General features: G+C 41.6%; 1 protein-coding gene and 1 long non-coding RNA gene across 2 annotated transcripts in view; one reads left to right on the top strand and one right to left on the bottom strand.

Moving 5' to 3' along the window:
• The window catches only part of IPO5 (importin 5), a 56,983-nt gene extending 42,484 nt beyond the window's left edge, over positions 1–14,499 (top strand). Inside the window, exons 18-29 of the mRNA XM_082700773.1 lie at positions 168–251; positions 1,703–1,835; positions 1,922–2,043; positions 4,691–4,787; positions 5,951–6,123; positions 7,313–7,424; positions 7,511–7,566; positions 8,540–8,662; positions 9,801–10,020; positions 10,780–11,008; positions 12,779–12,920; positions 13,746–14,499. Of these exons, the coding sequence (XP_082556899.1) occupies positions 168–251; positions 1,703–1,835; positions 1,922–2,043; positions 4,691–4,787; positions 5,951–6,123; positions 7,313–7,424; positions 7,511–7,566; positions 8,540–8,662; positions 9,801–10,020; positions 10,780–11,008; positions 12,779–12,920; positions 13,746–13,832 (1,578 nt within the window). The 3' untranslated portion in view covers positions 13,833–14,499. The remainder of the gene's footprint in view (positions 1–167; positions 252–1,702; positions 1,836–1,921; positions 2,044–4,690; positions 4,788–5,950; positions 6,124–7,312; positions 7,425–7,510; positions 7,567–8,539; positions 8,663–9,800; positions 10,021–10,779; positions 11,009–12,778; positions 12,921–13,745) is intronic.
• LOC309848803 overlaps positions 1–26,551 on the bottom strand; it is a 492,271-nt gene that overhangs the window by 465,364 nt on the left and 356 nt on the right. The gene's annotated exons all lie outside the window — the stretch shown is intronic.

A 26,551-nucleotide genomic window follows, 5' to 3' on the forward strand; every position in this document is an offset into this window, starting at 1 on the left:
CTGTGTAACTTTAGTCTGAGGGGTTGTGACCCATGTGGGAAATGTAATAGATTTTTCTTTTGGAAAATTGTGTTGTTACACAAGAAACAAAACTGGGTAGCAATAAGCACCCCTCTGATCTGGGAGCCACAAGTAACACTGGTGTTGATTTTCCTACTTCCTTCTAGTTCATGCAAGATGCATCAGATGTGATGCAGCTCTTACTGAAGACCCAGACAGACTTCAGTGACATGGAAGATGATGACCCTCAGGTAACGCAGCTTGCTGACATTGGCCTTGATCCATTTAGGAGTTGTGGCTAGTGCAGGGTTAATGAACTCAAAAAATAATGAGTAAAAATAAAAGGCATCATTGCGCTCCTTGAGATGACCCCTGGTTTCAGAGACATTCTTCACTGGCTTCCCTTTACTTCCCTGCCACCTTTTGCTCAGTCTCAGTTATTAATAAACAAACAAATAATAAATAGTTGCTGCCCTCCTCTATTCTGACTCTCAGTTGATTTTTGGTGCTCTTCGGGTTTTGTCCCAGGCCCCTTGTCTCCTGAGCAGTGTCCTCTACACCGTGGCTTCAGTTTTCCTCTGTATGCTGTGACTTCCAGGTCTTTCTCTGAACTCAGGGTTCATTTATCGAACAGCTTACAAGACAGCTCCGTTGGGTTGTCTTCCAGTCCTCTCAGTGCCACCTAACTTCCCTCCCCAGTCAAAAAAGAAATACAGAAACCTAACAAACTTGGCACATGCTCTGCTTTTTTCTTTCTGCCTGTGAACAAACATTCGTTTCACTTAGGACTCACCCCCCAGCCCCACTCAGCCAGATCCCTGCTCATATTGCACGTCTGGTATAAGTCATGATAGTGGGTTCTTATGACCCTGTGCTATAAATCACAAGTGTGTGTGTCGTAATCCTGGTAATATTCACAGTACCTAACAAATATTTGCTACCTAATAAATAATTACCACACTACCTAATAAATAATTGCTGAATTACATTTTGATTCTATACAGCCACACTATAATTGTTTCCCATAAACTTAAAATTTGTCTTGTTTTGCTTTAGAGTAGGAATGGGGAGTATTTGTGTGAACACACATGGGGTAGATATATTGGGGAGTGAAAAAAATCACTTCCGGGTTACCAGGATGATGAATTAAAAACTGGGAATCTCTGTAGGTAATTTGCGGGTGATGAAGACTATGTAAGTACAGTAGTAGAAGAGGTGTCTTCAACATGCCCAGCCATTTAGAAAATTAAAACAGCTATGAGAAAGGGATGCTTTGTTTCTTGGGTGTAAATAAATGTTTAACAAATGGAATGCTAGGCAGTAGGGATACAGTCAGATAAAATAGGTTCCTGCCTTCAAAAACTCAGTGCCATACCTTAACCTGGTATAGTTAAGTGGGTTTTATTTATGTAGTCCAGATGCTATTAGAGAAAAACTAAATATTGCTTCTTGAAAGTAACAAACAATAAGACACGGTCCTGGTCTTTCTTACCTCATATGCTGTCTGTATCCAAGGGTAAAGGTTCACAATGATTTTGTTATTTCTGAATGTTTTAAGTATGTGATCTTAGAAAATGCACTTACCTCTTAAAGAGGGCTGAGTGTAAAATAAAACATTGTTTCTATGAAATAGGGAAATGTCTTTCTTTGTGATGTCTTTATACCCATTGTTTTAAAATCAGTTTTAACTTTTTCTCCCCAGATCTCTTACATGATCTCAGCATGGGCCAGAATGTGCAAAATTCTTGGAAAAGAATTTCAGCAGTACCTTCCAGTGGTTATGGGGCCTTTAATGAAGACCGCTTCAATTAAGCCTGAAGTAGCCCTCTTAGACAGTAGGTGTCTTCACAAAGACATAGGAGTTGTAAAATTCTTCTCCGTGATTATTTTTAACATAAATTTGTTTTCTTCCTGTTACTAGCACAAGACATGGAGAATATGAGTGATGATGATGGTTGGGAGTTTGTGAACCTTGGGGATCAGCAAAGTTTTGGTATTAAAACTGCAGGATTGGAAGAGAAGTCTACTGCTTGTCAGATGCTGGTGAGTGCGTCCACTGTTACCAAACTTAAGTAGACAGTCTCCCATAACACCTGCGTACACATTTCAGAGTTCTTTTCAAAGAGCAGGAACATACTCTTTAAAATGTAGAAACCTTGTGACCCATTTACTTTTGAATAAAGAAATCCTGTAGGTGCGGTGCCTGGGGGGCTCAGTCAGCTAAGCCACCTACTCCTGCTTTGGGCTCAGGTCATGATCTCAAGGCCCTGGGGTCTCTATGCTCAGCGGGCCGAGTATTCTCTCCCTCTGCCTCTCCTCTTGCTCATCCTCTCCCTCGTTCTAAAAAAAGAAATCATGTAGGTAAACTTCATTATCGGTGCTGTTTCTAACAACAGCAGAACCATAAGCAGCTCGAATGCTTGTTACTAGGAAGATAATAATAACGTACCCTAGAACATTACACAGCTGATACAAAGCTACGTGGGGGCAAGGACTTTTGTCTGTTTTGTGCTTAGCGTATAGTAGAGATGGCCAAAGAACATTTTTTTTGAATGAATGAACAGAAATGTGCTCGGGATACTGAAAATTGTATGGTTTCACTTGTTTAAAAAAAAAAAAATACATAAACATACTAGGGACATCAAAAAGTTTGCAGTGATTATCTCTTGTGGTATTATGGGGTCTTGTGTGTAAGTTCTCTTTGAGTTGTTTTTTTTTCCCTTCATGAGCTTGTGTTATAGACCGAGACAATTTTTTTTTTTAAGATTTTATTTATTTATTTGACAGAGATCACAAGTAGGCAGAGAGGCAGGCAGAGAGAGAGGAGGAAGCAGGCTCCCCGCCGTGCAGAGAGCCAGACATGGGGCTCGATCCCAGGACCCTGGGATTGGGATCATGACCCGAATTGAAGGCAGAGGCTTCAACCCACTGAGCCACCCAGGTGCCCCAACAATATATTTTTAAAAGAATTTTAAAATTATGGTTTTGGATAATAAATTAAGCAATTAAATAAGCCTAAATAAAAGTTAATTGCTTACATTTTATCGTGTACTAATTAAGTACTGTTGTTGTGTTTTCTAATTCATTAAACTTGTATTTCCTAAACTTAGCTTATGAGTACTTACTATATTTTATGAACATTTAATGTCCATAATTTATGAACATCTTGGACTTTTGTGGTATCTCTCAAGCAGAGAGCAGTTACAAATGTCACATCTCTGAACAAAATTATCAGATCTTTTAATGTAGTGGAAGAAAGTAAAGAAACAATTATTTTTAAAACAGCACTGTTTGGGGCACCTGGGTGGCTTAGTCATTTGGGCATCCAGCTCTTGGTTTCAGCTCAGGACAGGGTCTGAGGGGTGAGAGGGAGCTGCATGAGCCTCTGCCCTGGGCGTGGAGCCTGCGTGGGATTCTCTCTCTCCCACTCTCAGCCACCCCACTCCTCCACCCCACAGTCCCTGGGAACAGGTGCTCTGTCTCTAAATAAGTAAGTAAGCAGACAGCACTGTTTTTCTGTTTTGGTGCCGAAATTATTTCTTTTTTAAGAATGATTATTTGAGAGAGAAACTACTCAAGCAGACTCCCCACTGAGCACAGATCCCAAAGTGGGGGTGACGAGCTGAAACCAGGAGCTGGAAGCTCAACTGAATGAGCTGCCCAGGCGCCCTGAAATAATTATTTTAAAAAATACAAAATAACATAAGCCAGTTGGCAGATTTACAAAGTAAATGATATGCCACCATTACAGTTTAGAGTGAGAGGATGAGTGTAGAGGAGAGGCAAAGGGAGAGGGAGAGAGAATCGTAAAGAACTCAACACTTAGCTCATAGTCCGACACAGGGATCTATCTCCGGACCCTGAGATTAAGAGTCAGACTCTCGGCCGACTGAGCCACCCAGTCACCCCTATATCTTTTTTTTTTTTTTTTCCCCCAAGATTTTTAAAATTTATTTGAGAGAGAGAGAGCACTCACACCCACACAGACAGGGGGAGGGGCAGCGGAAGAGGGAGAAGCAGACTCCCTACCCAGTAGGGAGCCCAGTGTGGGGCTCAGTCCCAGGACCCTGAGATCTTGACCTGAGCTGAAAGCAGTGACTTAACCAGCTGAGCCTCCCAGGTGCCCCTTATCTTTTTAAATTATTTTTCGTTAATTGATACATTTTGTTTGAAGTTTCTCACAGTGCTGAAACTTATGCAAAATTCTCCCATGCACAAGAACTAAAATGAGTGGTGTTTGAACCTTTGATGGACAGTGTATACTGCAGTCACGCCATGGCCCTTGCGCATTTTACAGTTCTTTTTTACATTTATATTTGTGTTTTCCAAATACCCTTCACAGTCCTGCATGCCACTTTTCTTTTTTTGTAAGATATGGTTCATTTATTTATTTGAGAGCGAGAGTGAATGAGCAGGGGAAGGGGAAGAGGGCCTCTCGGTGGGACTCCACACTGAACACAGAGCCTGACACAGGGCCTGATTTCAGGATCCTGAGATCTCGACCAGAGCTGAAATGGGGCATGGGACACTTAACGAACTGAGCCACCCAGGCACCCGCTGCGTGCAGCTCTGAATACATCTCTAGTCCGGATTCAGCATTCTGTGGTCCTTATGATTCTGCTATTTAATAAGCATTAATACTTAAAAACTAACATGGATCTTGATTTCTTTTCCGATATTTTGTTTGCAGGTTTGCTATGCTAAAGAGTTGAAGGAAGGCTTTGTGGAATATACTGAACAGGTTGTCAAACTGATGGTCCCTCTACTGAAATTTTATTTCCACGATGATATCCTACAATTTTTGAACGCATAACTTTTCTAGTATTAGTTCAGTTATAGCTTGTTCAAGTATTAGACTTTGTGTTAACTGCAGCCTACATCACTGTTACTGTTTGCACTAACTATAGATAAACTTTGTTTTTTGCATGTGCTTTAGTTTCATGGTTTTTGCTTGGGCCAAAAGCATGAAAAAGGAAATGTTAGGTCTTAACTTCTAATTGACAGCTTTTTCTATGAACCTCTGACAGGTTTTAAGGATTGATATTTTATAAGCAAATGTTTGTGGTTATATATATAATTGCTACTTTTCTCAAATACCTTGGGGTGATGTTAAGAAACTTAAGACCTTTCTTAATAGGTTAGAGACTCAGAATTTTGTGTGGTTTTACATTGGGGAGAAACATTTGATAAATCTGCATGTTAAATCTTTTCTTTCCAATGTGATAATAATAATTCATACATATAGAAACATTTTTATGGCCTTTACACACACACACACACACACACACACAAATTTCATAGATGGATTTTTTTAAAAGCACAGCCCAACAGTGTTTGAGTCCAGACCCAAACTGAGACTTGCCTGACTCTAGGTTCCCTTTGTTGTCGTTCTTCATGTAGTCCCATCCTTTACAAATGACAGCTTTTGCCCAACAGACACTTAACATGATGCCGGAGGACAAAAAAGTCTTTTTAAGAGGAAGTCTCCGAACCTTCTTTTACAAATGATATTAGATAGGGAGGGGCATTTAATCTTTGATGAAAACTGAAAAGGCTCTGACAGGTGGAGATGCTCATTCGTTTTCCCGGGAGAATCATAGCTTTGGTTGCTTTTATTAGAAACCTATATTGCCTAAAGTTTTGGGATAGGAACATCTCGAGATAGGCTCTAAGGATCCCAGATCCTTCCACATCTGAGACTCATTGCTGCTGTATTGTAGATGAGACAGAAAAGATGGGCGATAAGTCATACGGGTAGGGAGATGTCTGGTTTGTACACATGTTCAGCTTACCACAAGCTCCTGGGAAGCAGTCTGGGATAAACAGGTTACCTGGTGCTCAGTGAGCACTTTAATGTTTACATAAGCAAAGGGATTGAGCCATCTTTTGAGGATAGCAATTACAGTAAGTGTATCTAAGAATAGTGATTATGTTTCCTTAACAACAAAACGTGTTCGAGTGGCAGCAGCAGAATCCATGCCTCTTCTCCTGGAATGTGCGAGAGTTCGTGGCCCTGAGTATCTCACACAGATGTGGCATTTTATGTGCGATGCTCTAATCAAGGCCATTGGCACAGAACCAGATTCAGATGTCCTCTCAGAAATAATGCATTCTTTTGCAAAGGTAAGTATTTTTCTTTTAAAAACACATATAAGGTGTGTTTTCATTTATTAGTCTAGCTAAGTAAATAAAATTGAATCTTTTTGTGCTATCACAGATTATTTTATTTACTGAAAATGTTTAATCCTCTTTTTTAGTTTAACGCTTTTGGTTTTGTGTTTTTTTGTTTTGTGTTTTTTTTCTTCAGAGTAGCTGCTCTTATAGTCTAGTCTTGCTTAGTTTCTACGCTCACTTACCTCATAATCCAGCTGCAGAATCTTGGCTCACTTCCAGCTCACACCTACTTGGTCCTATTCTCTGCTGTTCCCACTGCCTGTGTCTTTGGGCCGAGATAGCTTACTTGGTCTGTTCCAGAAGTCCCTGTCCTTTCTCTCCCTCTCAGTTCATGCTGCTTTTCTCAAACGTGAACTTGCTTGTTACTTGTCACTTCCCTTCTTGTATTTCTTGGTCAGCTCCATGGCCTGCTTCACACTTCGTTTTGAAAGTTTTCATCGTCTTTATTTGTCCTCACTTACCCTCCTGCACTTTGACTTGACTTCTTTTTCCAAAGAATGCGTGCTGCTGGGCCTTTGCATATGCCCCCCCCCCCCCCCGAAGCTGTAGTGCCTGCCCTCCCAGCACACGCGTGCCCTTTTTCTCGAGCTGGGTCTGTGCAGAGTCTGCGTGCTGATTGAGCTCCGCAGAGGCTGGGTGTTCTGCTCCATCTTCGAGACCTCAGCGCCTGACATTTAATTAAGACCTGCTCAGGATCTGCTTCATATCAAAACATTGTTTAAGTTTTTTTCTTTGAAGTACTGTCATTGTAACACACACACACCATGCATTTTCTACTCAGTCAGTCATTAGTCTTCCAGGGTACTGGCTTAGTGAATTTTTCTCGTGCTCCATGTGATTCTTTTTCTTCTTCTTCTTTTTTTTTTTTTTTAAGATTTTATTTATTGGACAGACAGTGAGAAAGGGAACCACAAGCAGGTGGAGTGGGAGACGAAGAAGCAGGCTTCCCGCTGAGCAGGGGGCCCAATGTGGGGTTCAGTCCCAGCACCCTGGGATCATGACCTGAGCCAAAGGCAGATGCCTAACAACTGAGCCACCCAGGCACCCCTTTGCATGTGTGATTCTTAGTGGAATTTAACCAGTGACTCTAAAACCCTTGAATCCCATGGCTTGCTTTCTTGACCCAATTCCATTGTAGTGCATTGAAGTCATGGGAGATGGATGCCTTAATAATGAACATTTTGAAGAATTGGGAGGAATATTGAAAGCTAAACTCGAAGAGCATTTTAAAAATCAAGAACTGCGGCAAGGTAAGTTTTCCGTGCTTTTATTTCCGAATGTGATCCTTGACCATTCTGGCAACATTTACAAAGACATTTATTTGGGTGTGTTTTAGTTAAAAGACAAGATGAAGACTACGATGAGCAGGTGGAAGAGTCACTGCAAGATGAGGTAAATCACTCCCTTCGGAACCTAATTTCTATGATCGTTTCCATCTGGACGATTTTAAATGCTTAAGTTTCTGATTCATCTGACTTGTCATTCTGATGGTAATTATCAGTAATTTTTAGCAGAAGACTCTGACATGTGTTGCACTTACTAATTTAGAGAAGAAGTAACTGAAGTTAGCTGATTGTGGTTGGGACGCTGGGGGAAGGTCTTGCGGCCGTACCTCGCACAGAGCAATGCTTGATGTTCCCCGGCTATTTCTTTTATGTACCCCTGAACAACTTTTTATTTGGTGCTTTTAGCTCAGATCAGGTGTTGAATGACTATCTAAGCCACGCCCTGTTGACAGTCTAGGGCTGAAGGCTCGATCTTTCTGTGACATCAGTTGTTTTTCTCCCGGACCACAGAATACAGATTTTATCACAGATAACACACAGAGTGGTTGACGTAAGTCAGTCGTCTTTAGCTTGTTGGCCAGTTCTCTCCTCATCCAGTCACTTGATGCCGTGAAATCTGTTTGCGCTGTGTGTTCAGGGCCCAGAGTGCGGCCTGTAGCCATCCTGGTAGACCAGTCAGCCCCTTGCTGTGCAGGGGCCTCACATGCTGACAGCCGCAGCTTGTGAGTAACTGAACCCACGTCTCGCCAGTCTACTCCCGGGTTAGAAACATTCTTGCAGAAAACAGAAAAGAGTACTGAAGTAAAAAACACTCTCAGAACTTTGAAACTTAAGTCCATTTCAAGAAAACTCTTTGGAATAAGCATAATACTTGCCCACACCTTCTCTTTCTGGGCGGGTAGGAGACGCCACCCCCAGTCAACAGCGTAAGCGCAGGCTGCAGACTCCTGCTGTGCCGTTAAGAAAATGATGACAAATTGAGTTTTTTACACATCTTAAATTTTTAAAAATAAATGTAACTGTCATAGTGGAGATAACTTTTTAATGCATATGGATGTTGTGTGTGTTTTTGTTTTTAGGATGATAATGATGTTTATATTCTGACCAAAGTGTCAGACATTTTACACTCAATATTCAGTAGCTACAAGGAAAAGGTGTTACCGTGGTTTGAACAGCTGCTTCCGTTAATTGTCAACCTAATTGTAAGTGTTGCCTCTCTCTGATAGTTATTTTAGATAGTTGCCTGGGATGTTTTCAGTTCAGCTTTTGAAAACACACTTTTAGGTTAAAATGGATCTTAGAAATCCTAGAGAGCTTCCAGAGTACATCTTTAATTTTGTCAAGTTTATTGCATTGCCCTTGATACTTTCTCATTTAATACATGCCTAAGGTTTGCTAATGAGGTTCTCCGTAGTTCAGTTAAATTACAGTGCATTCCAGGGACCTAATCAAATGACTTTTCATTATTTGAGGTTATGTGTGCCCTGCTAAATTAATAAAATTATTACTTATTTTGGTGGACCCTAGAGGATGCAGTTAAAATCCTTGTTACGTACAACCAGCCATCATACACTGTGGATGATGGCCTTATGTATTCAGTTTTTAAAATATGCATGAAAAGCAATCAGTAGAAGTTTGCCTTGCTTTGGCTTTTACTTTTGCTTTGTATTTAGTAGTGCAGCACGTTTTTTAAAAAGTTGAGGTACATGTGACTTAGCCTGTTGAGTGGGTACATAAAGTTAAAACCTGTCTGCAGCTTTTTCTTGTTTTTTTGTTTTTGTTTTAAAGATTTTATTTATTTATTTGTCAAAGAGAGAGCAAGAGTGAGTGAGTTGAGCACAAGGGGGGGGAGCAGCAGGGAGAGGGAGAAGCAGGCTCCCCGCTGAGCAGAGAGCCCAGTGTGGGACTCGATCCCAGGATGCTGGGATCATGACCTGAGCCAAAGGCAGAGGCTTAACCAACTGAGCCACCCAGGTGTCCCTTTCTTGTTGTTTCTTAAAGACAGCATTATCATTATCTTTTTTATGAAGCAAATGTACATAAGTTGCTGCTGCTGCTGCTGGTTCTTCCTGGTATGTGCTAATGTGAGATTGTGAGATTCTATAGAAAAATTTCCTAGAGTCTTTTAAACTTGTAGTTCATTAAATCTCTGTTGTAAGTTGAAGATTGTTATTCACAAGAAGTGATTATTACTGTGTTGTATTTCATTGCCTGTATCAGGAATATCCGTGTAAGCTGATAGTCAATAGTGTTTTGGGTGTTTTTGTTTTTGTTTTTGTTTTGTTTACATTTTTTTACATACTCCGGTATTCAAAGCTTAAAAGATTCTCTCTTTTATAGTGTCCACATAGACCATGGCCAGACAGACAATGGGGATTGTGCATCTTTGATGATGTCATAGAACACTGTAGTCCAGCCTCATTTAAATATGCAGAATATTTCTTAAGGCCGATGCTCCAATATGTGTGTGACAACAGCCCGGAAGTCAGGCAAGCAGCTGCATATGGCTTGGGAGTCATGGCACAGTATGGTGGAGATAACTACCGTCCTTTTTGTACAGGTACGTTTGTTTGTTTCCAGGCACTCTCTTAATCACTTCCTAGTTCTCTTCCACGCCCCCAAACATTATATTGCATTTTTGCTGTATTCTCCTTCCCTTTCTCAAACTTGTCACCTTTGGTGCATACGAATTGCCCTCTTTGTTCTAGAAACAGAAACGAAGTCTGAGTGGAGTCTCTCCACCACGTCCTCCAGAGCACAGTTCATTTCGGGTTTGGGGTTTACGCCCCAGCTGTAGGAGAGGACTTTTTTATTTTTAATTTTTTTTTAAGATTCTATCGATTTGAGAGAGTGAGCGCACACATGAGCCGGGGTGCGGACCGAGGGAGCAGGAGCAGCAGACTCTGCGCTGAGTACAGGACCCTGAGATCATGATCTCTGCCGAAGTCAGACACTTAACTCACTGAGCCACCCAGGCGCCCCGAGCATAGGACTTTCCAGACATACTGGGATCCCTGTAGGGGTAGCACAGGAATATAGCTGGAGGCTTTTTAAAGCTGAAGTAAGTGGTCGGGAGTGTAAATCTGGAGGCTCCTGACCTTGACCTCGTAGGGTCTCCTTCAGTAGAGTGAGTGCTGGTGCTCCAGGTTGGGGGCAGCCTGCCTTTCCTCACTGGGTCTGGTTCTGTCGCCAAAATGACACAGTATGCCTTACACCTTACTGATTCTTCACTGTAATCGATAATGGGGCCATAGATTAAAAAAAATATTGGCATGAACTGTGAGGTTTTAACTGACCTCCTTGCAATTGCCTGTTTTAGAAGCACTTCCACTGCTGGTAAGAGTTATTCAGTCTGCTGATTCTAAGACCAAAGAAAATGTCAATGCTACAGAGAACTGCATTTCAGCAGTAGGGAAAATTATGAAGTTCAAGCCTGACTGTGTGAATGTTGAAGAAGTGCTGCCGCACTGGTTGTCCTGGCTTCCACTACATGAAGATAAAGAAGAAGCTGTTCAGACTTTTAATTATTTGTGTGATTTGATTGAAAGGTAAGAAAAAGGACAAATTAGACCGTATTTTCTTCCTCTTTTTATAAAACAGTGTTTCCTGTGCATAGCCCTCAGATGTATAGGTTTCTAATAATGTTGTCTTTATAAATCATGTTAATCCATATCACAGTTAATGCTGCCTTACAGTTAGATCTAATTTTGACTCTTTATGGAATTAAATTCAGCAGTTGAGGCATTGTAGAATATAATGTTATAAGAAGATTCCCTTTTAGTATTGTCACCCTCCCCATTTATCTGGGGTTTTTTGTTTATTTGGTTTTAGATTTTTATTTTTTAAGATATTTATTTGACAGAGAGAGCACAAGCAGGGGGAGAAGTGGGCTCCCTGCTCAGCAAGGAGCCCAATGCGGGACTTAATCCCAGGATCCTGGGATCGTGACCTGAGCCAGAGGCAGATGCCACCTGGGCACCCTGCTTTAGATTTTTTTTAAATTTCAGCTTTACTAAGATGTAATTGACATATATCACATACTAGTGGAATGAGATCGAAGAATGTTGATAGGGCCATTATTTGACCCTCTAAAATTCTGGTATTTGGCAGGGGAGGGAATTCAAGAATCAGTGGTGTAAGGAAAGTATTCCGAACCAGAAATCAAGATCTGGCCCCAGGCTCTGGCATTATTGATGCTATTTTGTGTTCATGAGTATATCTAAGAATTGCAACAACCTGGAAGCCATGGAAGCTATCACATCCAGGGCGTGTTCTTTGGTGTCTGTCTTCCAATTTTTTTTTTTTTTTTTTTTTTTTTTAAGATTTCATTTATTTATTCGACAGAGAGAGAGATCATAAGTAGGCAGAGAGGCAGGCAGACGGGGGGTGGGGAGGGGGAAGCAGGCTCCCTGCTGAGCCGAGAACCCGATGTGGGGCTCGATCCCAGGACCCTGGGATCATGACCGAGCCGAAGGCAGAGGCTTTAACCCACTGAGCCACCCAGGCGCCCCTGTCTTTTAAATATTTATCAGATATAGGCTCTGTTGCTGTTAACTACTGCTTTTATTCATGAATAACTCTAAGGACTACAACCACTCCTTTCTTAGAAGTTGTAGAAATAGGCCAGTGGGCATAGTCCTTCATGCCTTTTTAAGTTCTTGTTCACACAAATGCTGTGTTTGAGTGTTCCCACGGAGAACTGTCATTAGGGGATGTGATAGCCATCCTGGAGACTGTACACTCCTTATCTGCTCCTGCCTCTGAAGCCACCAGTTCTCCGTTATGCTCTTGGATCCTCTCCCTTGGAAATGACTATTCTGAAAGTCTCTTAATGAAAGGCTAGAATTCTAGTTAAATTCACTATGATGTTTCTTTCCATTAAACTCGCGTAAAGTTTTTTTCCCAACATACTCTTGAAATGCCCCGAAATCCTTTTAAACTTCAAATTTATTTGGAAACCATTTTGCCACATACAAATAAAAATAGTGTTAAACTGTTATTCTTAGTAATCTTTTTTTCCTTAACTAAGTCACAAATTATTTATAAAGCACTTCGAACATTCTATTCCTTGCCCCTTAAAACAAATCTAAGAAATGAGCCAAGTATTTTTCCTGATTTACATGGCAAGACACTAAAGAGCTAATAAATAAAATCAACTGGTTTTCCTCCCACTGAATATGACTTTAGTGAATGTGCATAATCAGAACAAAATTGTGTAACAAAATTCTATGTTGGAGGAAGGATGTAGGAAAGTATGAGTGCTTGAGTGATTTCTCCTTATAATTTTCATTTTTAATGGCTTTCTTCTCTTTGGGCAGTAATCACCCCATCGTTCTTGGCCCAAACAATACCAATCTGCCCAAAATATTCAGTATAATTGCAGAAGGAGAAATGCATGAAGCAATTAAACATGAAGATCCTTGTGCCAAACGTCTGGCTAATGTAGTTCGTCAAGTACAGGTAAGCTGTTTTGCTGAAATTGTGGAAGGGGCAATAATATAGTTTTTGAGAGGTGTTTTGGTTTTGGTGTGGGGGCTTTTTTTTTTCCTTTCTTCTGTATTAGAAATAGGTACCCAGGTTTTTTTTTTCTTTTTTTTTTTTTAATTTTTTTAAGATTTTATTTATTTGACAGATAGAGATCACAAGTAGGCAGAGAGAGGAGGAAGCAGGCTCCCCGCTGGGCAGAGAGCCCGATTTGGGGCTCGATCCCAGGACCCTGAGACCATGACCTGAGCCGAAGGCAGAGGCTTTAACCCACTGAGCCACCCAGGCGCCCCCCCTAATTTCATTTTTATATTCTCTCATCTTCAAGGCTCAAATTAATTAATATATGGTCTGTGTGTTCTTACTTTTTTTGTTAGCACTAAAACATTTGTCCTAAACCTGAGACATTTTGAATCTTCCAGTTGGTGCTTAGCACATACTCATGTAGGGTTTTTTTTGCATTGTCTGAAGAAAAAAAGGATGAGATTTGAATAGTAAGTAAGCTGTCATCTACCAAAGTCTTTTAAATGATTTGTGCTCCCCAAATTCTTACCTGTTGTTTACTTGACTGTGTCCTCTACCAAGTATAGGTTTATCAGATCAGACTAAATGAAGAAAACTTCGTGTAAATGAACTTTAAAGATATGAACAGATTTCTTGCTTTTATAAGGATACTCAAGAAACTACTCTACCTTGAAAGAAAGTATTTGGCATTATTACAGTCTACCTAATGATGGTTAGTACAGTGCTTCTAAATGACCGTTTCACTGAATCTAAATTTCTGAAACTGTTTTTTCCTAGACTTCTGGAGGATTGTGGACCGAGTGCATAGCACAGCTCAGTCCCGAGCAGCAGGCAGCCATACAGGAGCTCCTGAACTCTGCTTGAAGGGCCTTAATATCACCACCAGAAAACTAACTCCAAATAAACGTTTACCCTTTTGTTTAGGTTTCTTTGTTTTGTTTTTGAGCAAAGAGAGCGGTAGAGTTGTGTTGTGTAGGCCCTTCCTCTACAAGGCCACACCAGCGGGAAGAGAAGCACTGGGTTTCAGAGTGGTGTTTGAACGGGTTCTGGTACCACAGAAGAGGTTCCCCGTAAGCCCTACAGTAGCACTGAAGAGTATTTTTCTACTGGTATAAGCCACCCGTGTGAACGTGAAAGGGAAGTGAAATTAAGTTTTCTCATTAGACAAAGGAAATTTAAGACAAAACAGCTTTAAGATCAGTTAATCAGCGTAGATGTCTGTTAAAAACAATTTGCTATACACCTAGTGTTAATTTTATTAATTGGGAGTGTGAGTCTCTTTGTAGGGTAGAAGGAAGCCTTCTACCCAACAAACTAGTAGATCTAAAAATTGAAAAAAGAAAAAAAAAAGCTGAAGACAAAAACAAGCATGAAGATGTCATATTTGATGTCACTTTCAGTTTTGTTCCCAAAAGGCGTACGCAGGGACTCCATGTGGAAAGCTTTTCAGCTTCCAGCCCTTGAATGTGAAGTGTCATGTCTGGCAGTAGTCTCTCATTCACTCCTCAATAAACAACATTGAAATACAAAAGAAGTTTGTGTAAAAATTCAGTACTGTCTGGCTTTGATTCATTTAATGTTTTTAACACAAGAATAAGCTAATATTTTTTTTAGAGTAGTAACTGTGGCTTTGAGTGTTTTCTTTTTTCCCCTAATATTTTCCTTGTGCAGTTGGAACATTAATTAAAGCATCTAGTTTTTACCATCTTCTACTTTAATTTAAACTAAGTTATATGCCTATTCCTTCACAAGCGGTATCTTTTAAGGTTTGCAAATTTCAGCCAATAGTTTTTTAAAATTAGGATTGTCCTGGTAGATAAAAAAAAAAGATTCGGCTCAGTATTTTCACTGCAAATTGTAATTGATAACGGAGCCACACACAACTTTCAAACTTTTAATTTTATGATAAATATTATGCCTAAAATGATTTACTGGTAAATTCAGTTAAATGTGTGAATTTTTTTTCTTTATGTGTTAACCTCATACCAGTAAATGACTTGCTGTTGTTTCTTTCGGTAATTTTTCTAAGGGATCTTAACCAGATTTCTGTTGAAACTTCAGTGTTAACATTTTTATAGTTTGTACTAAATTTAACCATGATAAAAAGAAATGAATTTTATGCCTAGATCAGAATTTAAAATTAAAGATTTTTTCTTTAAGCTATTTGCATTACTTTATTAAAACAAAATCTGAAATGGAATAGAAAGAATGAATCATCTTAGATGGTTCACTTGGTAGCAGCTACCCCTCAAATATATTTTCAGTTTTCAGCACAGCATCGGTAGCCCAGCAGCTTCGGTCTCTGGCAGACAGCAGACTTCACCAGCGCACGCATTGCTTTCCGCGGGCGCCTCCGCGCCTGCTAGCTGGTGTGTCTGGAGCTCTGCCATACCTTGTGTTCCTGTGGGAGTAGAACGTGTCAAGACAACTCCTTTGTGCTTTCTGACACAGAATAGTGTGAAAAGCCAGTTCATGTACTGATGCCAATCGCAGATTCACTTTTGTTTTTAATATAAATTATTACTATACTTGAAAGAAAGCATGTTAAAAATGTGGCACACTTTTATTAACTTCAGACGGACGTGTGGTCGCAGGATAGCCACACGTTTTCGGAGAATCTCGTGTCTGTGGAGCTCCGTTCTAAGCACGTTCAGGTACGACTCTTCGTAGCTTCTGGTTAAGCATTAATGGAACAGTCAGAAGACGGACAAGTGAAGAGTCGCTAAGATCCCTGAAGGAAGTAAAGGGGTGCAAATCCACCTTCTGGAAAGACGTTAGAGAAACAGGTCATTGACATTGAATCGAATCTGTTGGGGAAGGTTGGTATTCAAGGCTGTTAATGTGATCCTGCAATCCAGGGCTCATAGCTCACTGTAATCTGTTCATGAACTAACAGTGCTTTGGAATTTTCCGGGGAAACATTTTTAATACCTCATTTTGTCTACACAAGATGGAAGTTCATGTTTTTTCCTTTTGTACCAAATTGAGTTGCCTAGTGGCCTTGTATGTCCACCAGTAATGATATATTTATGAATCCAAGCTATTTCTGGGAGGAAATAATGTGTGTGGCTCTTACATTTTCTGGGTATTTTGTAACAAAGGATTAAGTTACGTGCACAAGTGTTAGAAATTTGTAGCAGAACTCATTTGGAGTATTTTTTTAATGCTGTAAATTTAAAGAAAAGTAAATTGTCTTAAAGCTAATTTGACATTTCTGTAATGGGAAGGCGACGTTATGACTCTGGAGTTGTAGTTTGACTAACAGAACCATCACTAAATACATAAGCAAATAAACATTCTTGATGCACCTGGTCTCGTAATGAAGAAGGGGGTGCGTATTTACAGCGGTGGGAGCAGTACAGTTTTGTGATCTGGTCTCGAATGATTTCCTATTAAGCAGCTGGAAAGACTTAAGGGGCTAGCTACATGTTTTACTTAGTATGGCTTCATTCTCTGAAGTACCAAACAATCTTTTGGCTCTTGTCTTGTTCCATAGAAACCACCTCGCACCTTATCCCTCTTACTTCGAACTCTTGAACTTCTGAAGCACAGGGGCAGGGGTAACTCGAAGACCATCCTGGACTAGACTTGCCCCCCCCCCTTTTTTACACAGCTCTAGAAGCCTGACATTTACTAGACAGTATTTGACCTTGTTTTACATACTACTTTTATTTGAATATGACACTTAAATTATAGCTCAATTTTTACTTTATAAAAAAAGGAATCCAAAAGGAGTGCAATGTGTATGGTTTTTGTGCGAAACACCACAAAAAGTTTTTTTAAAGATCGGTGCTGCTGGTGGGGGGTACAGCAGTCCGAGGAGGAGACCCCCTCCCTCCTGCTGATCCTCCTCCTGCTCGTGCTCTCGTGGGTGCTCTCTCGAATAAATTTTTTAAAAATCTTAATAAAAAGTTTTTTTCAAATTTATTATTAAAGATTTTAAGAAAAATGAAACATATCAATTTTTAGTGTTCTTGAGTTGGGTCACCATTTATAATAAATAAGACCAGAAGCTCACATTGTAGCTGGGGGTTTTTTGGTTGGTTTGTTGGGGTTTTTTGTTTTTTTTTTTTTTAAGATTTTATTTGCTGGAACGCAAGCAGGGGGAGTGGGAGAGGGAGACACCGGCTTCCTGCCGAGCGGGGAGCCTGATCGATGGGGGATCGAACCCGCCTCCATCTCACTGCTTCTCTCCCTGCTCGGCAGGAAGCCTGCTTCTCCCTCGCCCTCTGTTGCTCCCCCTGCTTGTACTCTGTGTCAGATCTTTTAAAAAATGAGAGTGAGAATATAGCAACACTAACGTGGAGACATGACAATGGATTGAAATTACAGCCGTTTCTTTGAAGAGCAGTGACTCTCCTGAGGGACAGGAAGGATTCTGAGGTTCCATGAAGACCGCATGTGAAGATACTAAGGCTTTCTGGTTTCGCAATGGAGATCACCCTCTGCTCCCCTCCCGAAATGGAAGCCTCAGGGTCTCTCACCAGAGACAGTGTGAAGCCCTGCTTCGGCCTTCAGGGACCCCGATCATTCCAAAGCCGCTTGCTTTCCTAATGCAGAGGCCAGTTGCCAGGAGTCCTTCCCGGAGGCCTGCAAGGCTGGGGGCTGGCCAGTGGGGTCTGGTTCCATCTTGCCATCTGACTCCAGTCCACAGCGCCCCAGAGCCCTGCCTCCACAAGCTCCCAGCTGGCCCCACAGGCTTCCTGTTTGGAAAACTGCTTAGATGTGCCAGTCGGGGGCTGTTTCTCTTCAGCCCCATTCCACGTTGGTGTACTAGACCACTGGTTTCTTGCCTGGGCCTGTTTTCTTTGCAAACCTTTGCAAACCTGGCCTTTACCTGAGCTAACTAGAATGGACAGCATTATTTCCGAATAGTTTCTCTTGAATGCTCCAAAGGCTGCTTCTGATCTGTGGTGGGGAGTGCTGGTGGCAGTTTGGTGGAATGATGTGACCCAAGGGCCGGGGGGCTCAGGGTAGCGGCCTTACTGGGACGGCTCCATTCAGGCCCTGGGGACCAGTCCCCGTTCAAGCATTCCCAGACCAACCAAGATTGAAAACTTCCTGATGATCTGAGCTTTCCACTCCGGAACTCACCTGAACACTTCACTGGAAATATTTTAATTATTTATGAAAAGATCCTTGACATATTTTCTGGAACAGATGGCAATAGATAAGTAAGGAATGCTCTCTTCCTCAGTTCGTACGTGGGTATTTTGAGAAGAGGCTCAAATTCTGCCAGGTCTTTTTTTTTTTTTTTTTTTTACACAGAGGGCCACCTGTACCTGGTTCAGAATTCAAGATTTATAAAACATTATTCAGGGAAAAGTCTCTTCACTCATGCCTCAGCTAGCCCCTCTCGGCTTTTCTTGTGAAAGAAAAGTTCATAGACTTGGCCCCAGCAGAACATTTTTGCTCTGTAATTCATAATGTCCTTTTGGAAGGAAATTAGCATTCCTGATGAAAAGCCTCTGTCTTTCTGATGGACAGGAGTTGGGTTAAAAACTGTTCTAAGGGGTGACGGGCTGTCTCAGTAGAGTGTGAAACTTTTCATCTCAGGGTTGAGTTTAAGAGAGTTCCACATTGGCTATACAGAGTACTAAAAAAAAATTTTTTTTTAATGTATTTCTAAAAAAAAAACAACAGTGTTCTGAGAAACTACCCACCTGCCTAGTTAACCTAGCCTGAACTCTAACCAGACATTCGGGTTTGTTTGTTTTTAATAAGCCAACAGTGATTAACCTAACCTAAATTTTTTGTCTCTAAATGCCTCTGCTGTGAAAGAAATCTTTGAAATTGGCCCGCTCAAGGTCTGTGTTCCTGCAATAAATTTTAAGTTCCAACCTACTAAATTGTCTGAAAAATATTTTTTAAACATCTTCCACAGAAGGAAAACGATCTGTTCGTATGTATCCTTCAGGGCAATAAATATTCAAATGGCTTTTTGAAATAAAATTTACATCTTTTAGGCCAGGAATTATCAATAACCAGCTCTATTAAAGATGGAGGTTAAACATTTTTGCCTTTTAAATGGATATGCTCAGTACTTGTTCTCATCAAATTGTTAAAACTAGATCATCATATTGATTTAGAACCTCATTTCATTTTAAACTAAGCGGCATCAGGCTAAAGAGTCTTTTATTACTAAATTGGCATAGAAAGTCTCATTCCCATTAGGGAGCATATTTTCAAGTATGCATTTTCATAAAATAATGATCTTTACTAGCATTTCATTTTATTTTTTAAAAATTTAATATCGGAGTTGTGTATTTAATGTGTTTATTTTTGTGGTTGCCTGCTATTTATAGCAAATGATACCAATTTTTCGTTTGGGGTAACAATTTAAAATTTTAAAGTGCTTTAAAAAGTGAGTTGATTTTTTTTTTTTAAGATTTTATTTATTGAGTGCAATTTGAGAGCACAAGCTGGGGAAGAGGCAGAGGGAGAGAGAGAGAGAGAGAGAAGCAGGCTCCCTGCTGAGAGGGGGCTGGATCCCAGGACCCCAGGATCAAAACCTGAGCCAAACGCTTAACCAATTGAGCCACCCAGGTGCCCCGTGAGTTGATTTTTTAAATTATAATGTAAATAGAGGTACAGTTGCTGTAAGGGTACAACAAAAATCATGCAGATGGTACTCATGATTGAATTGTAGTCTAGGAGATGCTTTTTCTTTTTTAAAAGATTCTATTTATTTATTTGACAGAGATCACAAGTAGGCAAAGAGGCAGACAGAGAGAGGGATGCAGGCCCCCTGCTGAGCAGAGAGCCCGATGCGGGACTCGATCCAGGATCCCAGGATCATGACCTGAGCGGAAGGCAGGGGCTTAACCCACTGAGCCACCCAGGCGCCCCGAGATGCTTTTTCTTGACCAAGCCTCGCAGTGCAGTCCTACAGGATCCACAGGTTTTGTTCGCAGTGATGAGAAGTGTGACACACCGAGTGCTCTGTCAGGTTAGACAGACAAATCTCGGCAAGAGTATGGCTCGGCCAACAGACGCTCAAAGGCATGAACCAAAAACTAAAGAACTGTACAGGTTTGGGGCTTTAAAATTTTTTATATCAAAACAATTTCAAATTCACAGGTAAGTTTAAGAAATAGCACAAAGAACTCCCATATACCCTTTCTCCAGGCACCCCGAACAGTACCTCCAGAATCCCTTGAGAGAGGCAGAGATTGCCTCCTTGAGCAAGCTCTGATCAGGCTCCTCCGAGCTCTTCGTGGGCCTCGGCTTTCGGACTCCCGTGGTCCTCCCTGCCTTGTCCACCGTGGCGAGAATCGTGCTGTCGGGGGAGCCCCCTCCACCTCCAGTCGGGTTCCCTGTGCCCCACCCTGGCGAGGCAGCAAGGGTCCTGCCAGGTTGGTTCAGCCAGAACCCCAGCACCCCAATGTCACCCCTTCCCAATTTCCCATGCACTGAGCCCCAACGTGCCCCTGAGCTAGAAATCCCCACCTGTCCTTGTGGGAGTGACCGTTGAGCCTGGTCTCTGACCCTGCAGAGCCCCATTGCTCTGGACCCTACGCCTGTCGCCGTGCTCTCCCTGAATACAGTCTGCCTTGCCCTCCTGTGTCACAAACAATCTCATCTTTAGCAAAAGTTACAGAATCCTAACCCCTCATTCCTTAACGTTTCGGCATGCGTTTCCTAAGAATAAGGACATGTCCGTAAATACCACAGTATCCTCACTGTCGGGAAACTTCCCATTACCGCCCTATTACCTAACAGAACATCCAGGCTGCAAATCCACCAGTTGTGCTGGACCCTCCAGCCCAGTCTCTTGGCTCCGAGCTCCACTCGCCTACTGCTCTGCTCTCCCACACTGGGGCTGGGACTTGGCCCCAGTGCCTTTGCAGGTCTCCCTGGCCAGCTGGCCTCTGTTTGGATCCTACGGATGGGAGGCCCAGTGGGAGATGGGGCAGGAGAGGAGAAGGGACATCCTCCCCTTCCCAGCTCCCAGCACCCCCTGAGCTCTGGTTCTGGCTGGCCTTGGGCAGCCACCTGCTTCCCAGAGCATAACTTCTCGCTTTCGCCCGCCCCGGGCACCGTGGCTCATTTCTGAAAGTACCGACATTTCAGTATCCCCTTTCTTCCTCTTTCAGCCTTCCAACATCTCTACATAACCGATATTTTATTCTGTGACTCATTTTTTTCTAATTTTGTTTTTTTTTAGTTGCGGTATAATCACAGAACGTCAAAGTTAGCATCTGAGCCATTTTGCAAAGGGTGTAGTCAGGTAGTATGACGTGCATTTACGCTGTCGTGCAGCCTTCCAGACCCGAGGGATTTCTGCTCTGCTCTTGGCAGCCCCCGAAGAGCAGGTGCTCCATGAACTGCTCGAAAGGAGGCGTGGATGGAAAGCCAGAGCCTAAGTGGAAGAGGCAACGGATGCGTGTTTTCTCGCAAGACTAGCATGCCGTGCGGGAAAGAGCAGGGACTTTGAAGGTATTTGAATCGCACACACATTGTTATTAAGTGGGGGGATTTGGAAAATGTACTTGACTTGTGGATGCCAAGTCTACTAACTGGGAAGTGGGAAAATAAAGACCCACTTGGCAGGGTCCTAAGTGAGGTCAGGCGCACACAGCGCTGGGAAGTCACAGGTGCACAGTGGGCCCGCCCACGCCCCCACCCGCCCCCCTGCCCAACCCCAGGCCCTTCAAGCCTAATACAATTCTGGAAAATTCTTTTATCTCAGAAAAAAACGGAGTTGATAGGTTGATGGTGGACGCAGTGAAAAAATAATCAAGTTGGAATTTGTGACTCATGTGTACTGTGGGTGTCCTAAAACTTAAGATATTAGATATCCAAAAAAAGGTTTTGCTCTTTAACCTTAAAATGTATGCCAAAATATCTTGTAATTATATGTCTTAAAGGTTCGTCATCCTGAAAGGTGTGAGTAGGAAGTAAATAGCCCCCCCACGAAGTAAGTCTGTGAAAGATAATATCACTGGTTTTTAATAATTGAGACTATCAGTTTGCCTTATGAGCAGCTTATGGGTGATTTTTATATCCTATTTTGGGTGGTGTATTTGGTTATTTAAAAATTTGTCTTTCTAGAGAAAAATCTGAGAACCTTGAGGGGGCAGCAGAGGAACATCATGACTTCAAAAGTTAAAACAACAAGGACTCTGAGTTGCATCATCTTGGGGGAGAAATAGTAATGTCTTTGAAGCTGTTTCTTTCTTTTTTTTTTTTTTTAAGATTTTATTTATTTATTTGACAGAGAGAAATCACAAGTAGGCAGAGAGGCAGGCAGAGAGAGAGAGAGGAGGAAGCAGGCTCCCTGCTGAGCAGAGAGCCCAATGCGGGACTCGATCCCAGGACCCTGAGATCATGACCTGAGCCAAAGGCAGCGCCCTTTGAAGCTGTTTCTAAAGAAACTACCAATTCCAGGGGTACCTGGGTGGCTCAGTAGGTGAAGTGTCTGCCTTTGCCTCACGGCATGATCTCAGGGTCCTGGGATCAAGTACCGGGTTGGGATCCTTGCTCAGTGGGAAGCCTGCTTCTCTCGCTCCCTCATGCTCCCTCCCTCTCTCTTTTTCTCTAAAATAAAATAAATGAATAAAATCTTTGAAAAAATAAAAAAAGAATATACCAATTCTATTAGAAATACCTCAACGTGAGAGCCTTTTCTTCTCTTCAGACATCAGGTATACCAGATGGTTGCCATTTCCTGTGGCATCAGAATTCTACTTTCATCCTTCCATGGCCAACTTTCAGAGCAAAAATAGGCAAGAAATACAGGCTAATGTGAATAATCCGAGCCCTTGGGGCCACAAGGATAGCGGGTAATTCTCTAGTGGAATAGTCCTTTCCTGAGCTCATTGTCAGTGCATTTGGAGTGTATCATTTCTGATCCTTCTTCAGTGTTGGGACAAATAATCTGATTAACAACATAAAGCTGGTAAAGCTTGAGGCCCGAGCCGCTACTTATGCAAAATTATTTTGAAAATTTTCCACATTGGAGGATTTCTTAAAATCCCTTTCCATATAGTCAGTGCATGATAAACACCAACTAATTATTTGACCTTCAATAAATATATGGCAAATAATTCATTGCTATTTGAACCGCACATACACTGATTATTAAATGGCAGGATTTGGAAGATGTACTAGTATTATTCTCTAAAGGAATGTGGGTTTTATGGGGGAGGTTTAAAAGATTTTATTTATTTGAGAGATGCAGAGAGAGAGGGAGACAGCACGAGCAGTGGAAGAAAGGCAGGAGAAGAGAAAGAAGCAGACCCCTGCTGAGCAGGGAGCCCGACGTGGACTCGATCCCAGGACCCTGGGACCAGGTCCTGAGCTGAAGGCAGATGCTTAACTGACTGAGCCACCCAGGCACCCATTAAAGTAGTGTTTAGATCATGGGTTCTGTCCATTCCCATTAGAATTGTGGCCTGGCCTCTGCCTTCGGCTCAGGTCATGATCCCAGGGTCCTGGGATCAAGCCCCACGTCCGGCTCTCTGCTCGGCGGGGAGCCTGCTTCTCTTCCTCTCTCTCTGCCTGTCTCCTGCCTACTTGTGATCTCTGTCAAATAAATAATAAATAAAATATTAAAAAAAAAGAATTGTGGCTTGGTGCAATATGGTTAAATAAGTCAGAAGAAATTGGAGAAACCACGAGAGTTTTATGATCAAAATAACAGCATAGTAGGATTAAGGGGATCATTAGGGATAAATATTAGAAAATATGAAAACTAGCAAGATTTTTTTTTGCAGTTATAGACAATCCAATTCTAAAATTTATATGGAATGACAAAGATTATACTGAATGACTAGAATTCTATGGAATGACTAGAATAGCTAACACCACTCTGAAAAAGAAGAATTAAATGGGAGGAAATACCCTTCCTGATGTTAAGACTTAGTACATAGTCTTTGTAACCAAGACTGCACAGTACTGAAAGAGGAAGAGGCACATAGATCGATAGAAGAGAAAAGAGAACCCAAAAATAGATCAATGCAATGCATCCAATTAATTTTTAGGAAAGGTACAAATCAATTCAATGGAGAAGGAACAGTGTTTTTAACAAACGATGTTGGAAAATTGGACATCCAGAGAAAAAAAATGAAGTTCACACTAAATACAAAAATTAATTCAAAAATGGATCATGAATTTAAATGCAAAATGGAAAGCTCTAACACTTGCAGAAAAAAAAAAAAAACTAGGAAAAAATTTTTGGATCCTAGCGCTAGGAAAAGAGATTTTAGACATGACACCAAAAGCTCAAACCATAAAAATTTTTAATAAATTAGGTCTCATTAAAATTTGTGTTCATCTCCTTTTGAGGAGGCATTCTTTCCCCTTCCCTCCCTAGATATGGGGGCTTCCATTTTTTTAAATGATCCCATCTTTATGGTTACAAGGGATGGAACTGCTGACCCAAGCTGGGCCGGTTGATACACCCAGTGTCCTGGTCTTGGGAATTGGTGGGAAACAGGAACACGTGATGCAAACCATGCTAATCAGACTATCCCTGGGATTTTTCTACCTGTGTCCTGGTGGAACAAGCCTTCTTACTTTTCCAACCCTGGGATGTGAGGATAGATGCCCCTGAGAGCCACTGTCACATGAGATAGCAGATTTATAGTGGGAAAGCAGAGTGACCAGTTTTACACGTTCTATGTCAAGGTGCCAGCCCCAGCAGACCCCACCCCCTCCCCAGGGCCAAGGGGAGGAATACCACTGCCCACCTATAACTCATGCACAACACCCTCTTTGGGAAGCTCTGCCATAGTCAGCAAATCTCCTTTGCAAGGGCTGTTTGAGTTGGGTTCTTGTCATTTGTGGTGGAAGGAATTCTGACTACTTCGAAACAAAGCCAGTTTGAAGACCCAGAACCGTCTGGTTTCAAAGGCTGTGCTTTTTAACACCGTGTGGCACACTGCCTCCACCATGGGCGCCCTCTTCTTGTTGAAATCATACTTTTCAGAGATGCGTTGTCTTCGGAAACTCTCCCTTTCAGGGGGGATCATCATTCGTATGTCCATCATGGTTTCCACTACCTTTTCAACTACATGGAATGCTCCTGTTCATAAAGGATGTTGAGGTTCAGCCAACTCTTGTCTACCCTGTGCCAGCGAGTAGCCTTCTCATATCTTCACTTAATAGTCAAGCGCTCTGTGATGTCGTAGTCTCTGTGTTTCACCAGTGAGGAAACCGAAGCTCCATGTAACTCAGGAATTGGCCCAATGCCAAAGGTAATTTTCATCCCACTGACACCACTGTGCCTCCTGTGAACACTGCCCTTAATGAGCTCTGAGAATTTATGACCTCTCTAGTGCCTTCCTTTTATTTATTTATTTATTTATTTATTTATTTATTTATTTAAATTTTAAAAAATCCTGTTGAGCCACCCTATATTCCTGGTGAGAACGCGAAATGGTTCAACCACTGTGGAAAACAATTGGATCATTCCTTAAAAATTAAACATAGAATTGCCATATGATTGGAGGAGAGGAAAAAGTAAAACAAGATGAAATCAGAAAGGGAGACAAATCATAAGAGGCTCAATCTTAGGAAACAAACGGAGGGTTGCTGGAAGGCGAGGGGGTGGGGGGATGGGATACCAGGTGCTGGACATTAAGGAGCACGCAGGATACAATGAGCACTGGGTATTGTATGAGACTGATGAATCACTGACCTCTACCTCTGAAACCAATAATACATTATATGTTAATCAATTGAATTTATTTTAAATAAAATAAAACAACTAAAACTAAAAAATAAAAAATTACCCTATGATCCAGCAATTCCACTCCTAAGTATATACCCCCCAAAATTGAAAGAAGTTCTCAAACAAGTGCATGTATGTACCTGTTCAAAGCAAAACTTTTCACTGCCAAAAGGTGGAAACATCCCAAACATCCATCAGTGAGTGCATGCATTAATCAATTGTGTGTATTCATACCCCAGTAATTCATACCCCTAAATAAAGGAATATTATTTAGCCCTGGAAAGGAAGAAAGTATTGATACATGCTACAGTGTGGATGAATTGCAAACACGTGCCGCACGAACACAGCCAGACGCAAATGTCTGCGTATTGTATGATTCCATCTCGATGCAATGTCCAGAATGGGTAAGTCCTTAGAGACAGAATGCAGCATGGTGGCTGCCAGTGGCTGGTGGGACGGAGGAAGAGGAAGAAACTGCTTAACGGATACGGAGTTTATTTTGGAGTGATGAAAATGTTTGGGAACTAGACAGAGGTGTGTCTGCACAAATTCGTGAATGTACTAAAACGCAGCTGAACTTTTCACTTGAGAATGTCTAATTTCATGTTATGTGAATTTCACTTGAATCCAATTTTCAAAGTTCTCATACACAATACATATCATTACACCAAAGAGCATGAAATGCAGAAATGTCATCCTGCTATACCGGGATGGTTAGTTTTATGTGTCAGTTTGACTGGGCTAGGGACACCCAGACAGCAGGTAGAACATAATTTATCGGTGTGCCTGGGAGGGTGTCTCCGGGAGAGAGAAGCATTTGAATTGGTAGACTGAGTCAAAAAGATCCACCCTCCCCAATGTAGGTGGGCATCATTCATTCCCTTTGTTGAGGGCTTGAATGGAACAA

The sequence above is a fragment of the Mustela nivalis genome (assembly GCF_964662115.1).
Source record: "Mustela nivalis genome assembly, chromosome: 15".
NCBI classification, from domain to species: Eukaryota; Metazoa; Chordata; class Mammalia; order Carnivora; family Mustelidae; genus Mustela; species Mustela nivalis.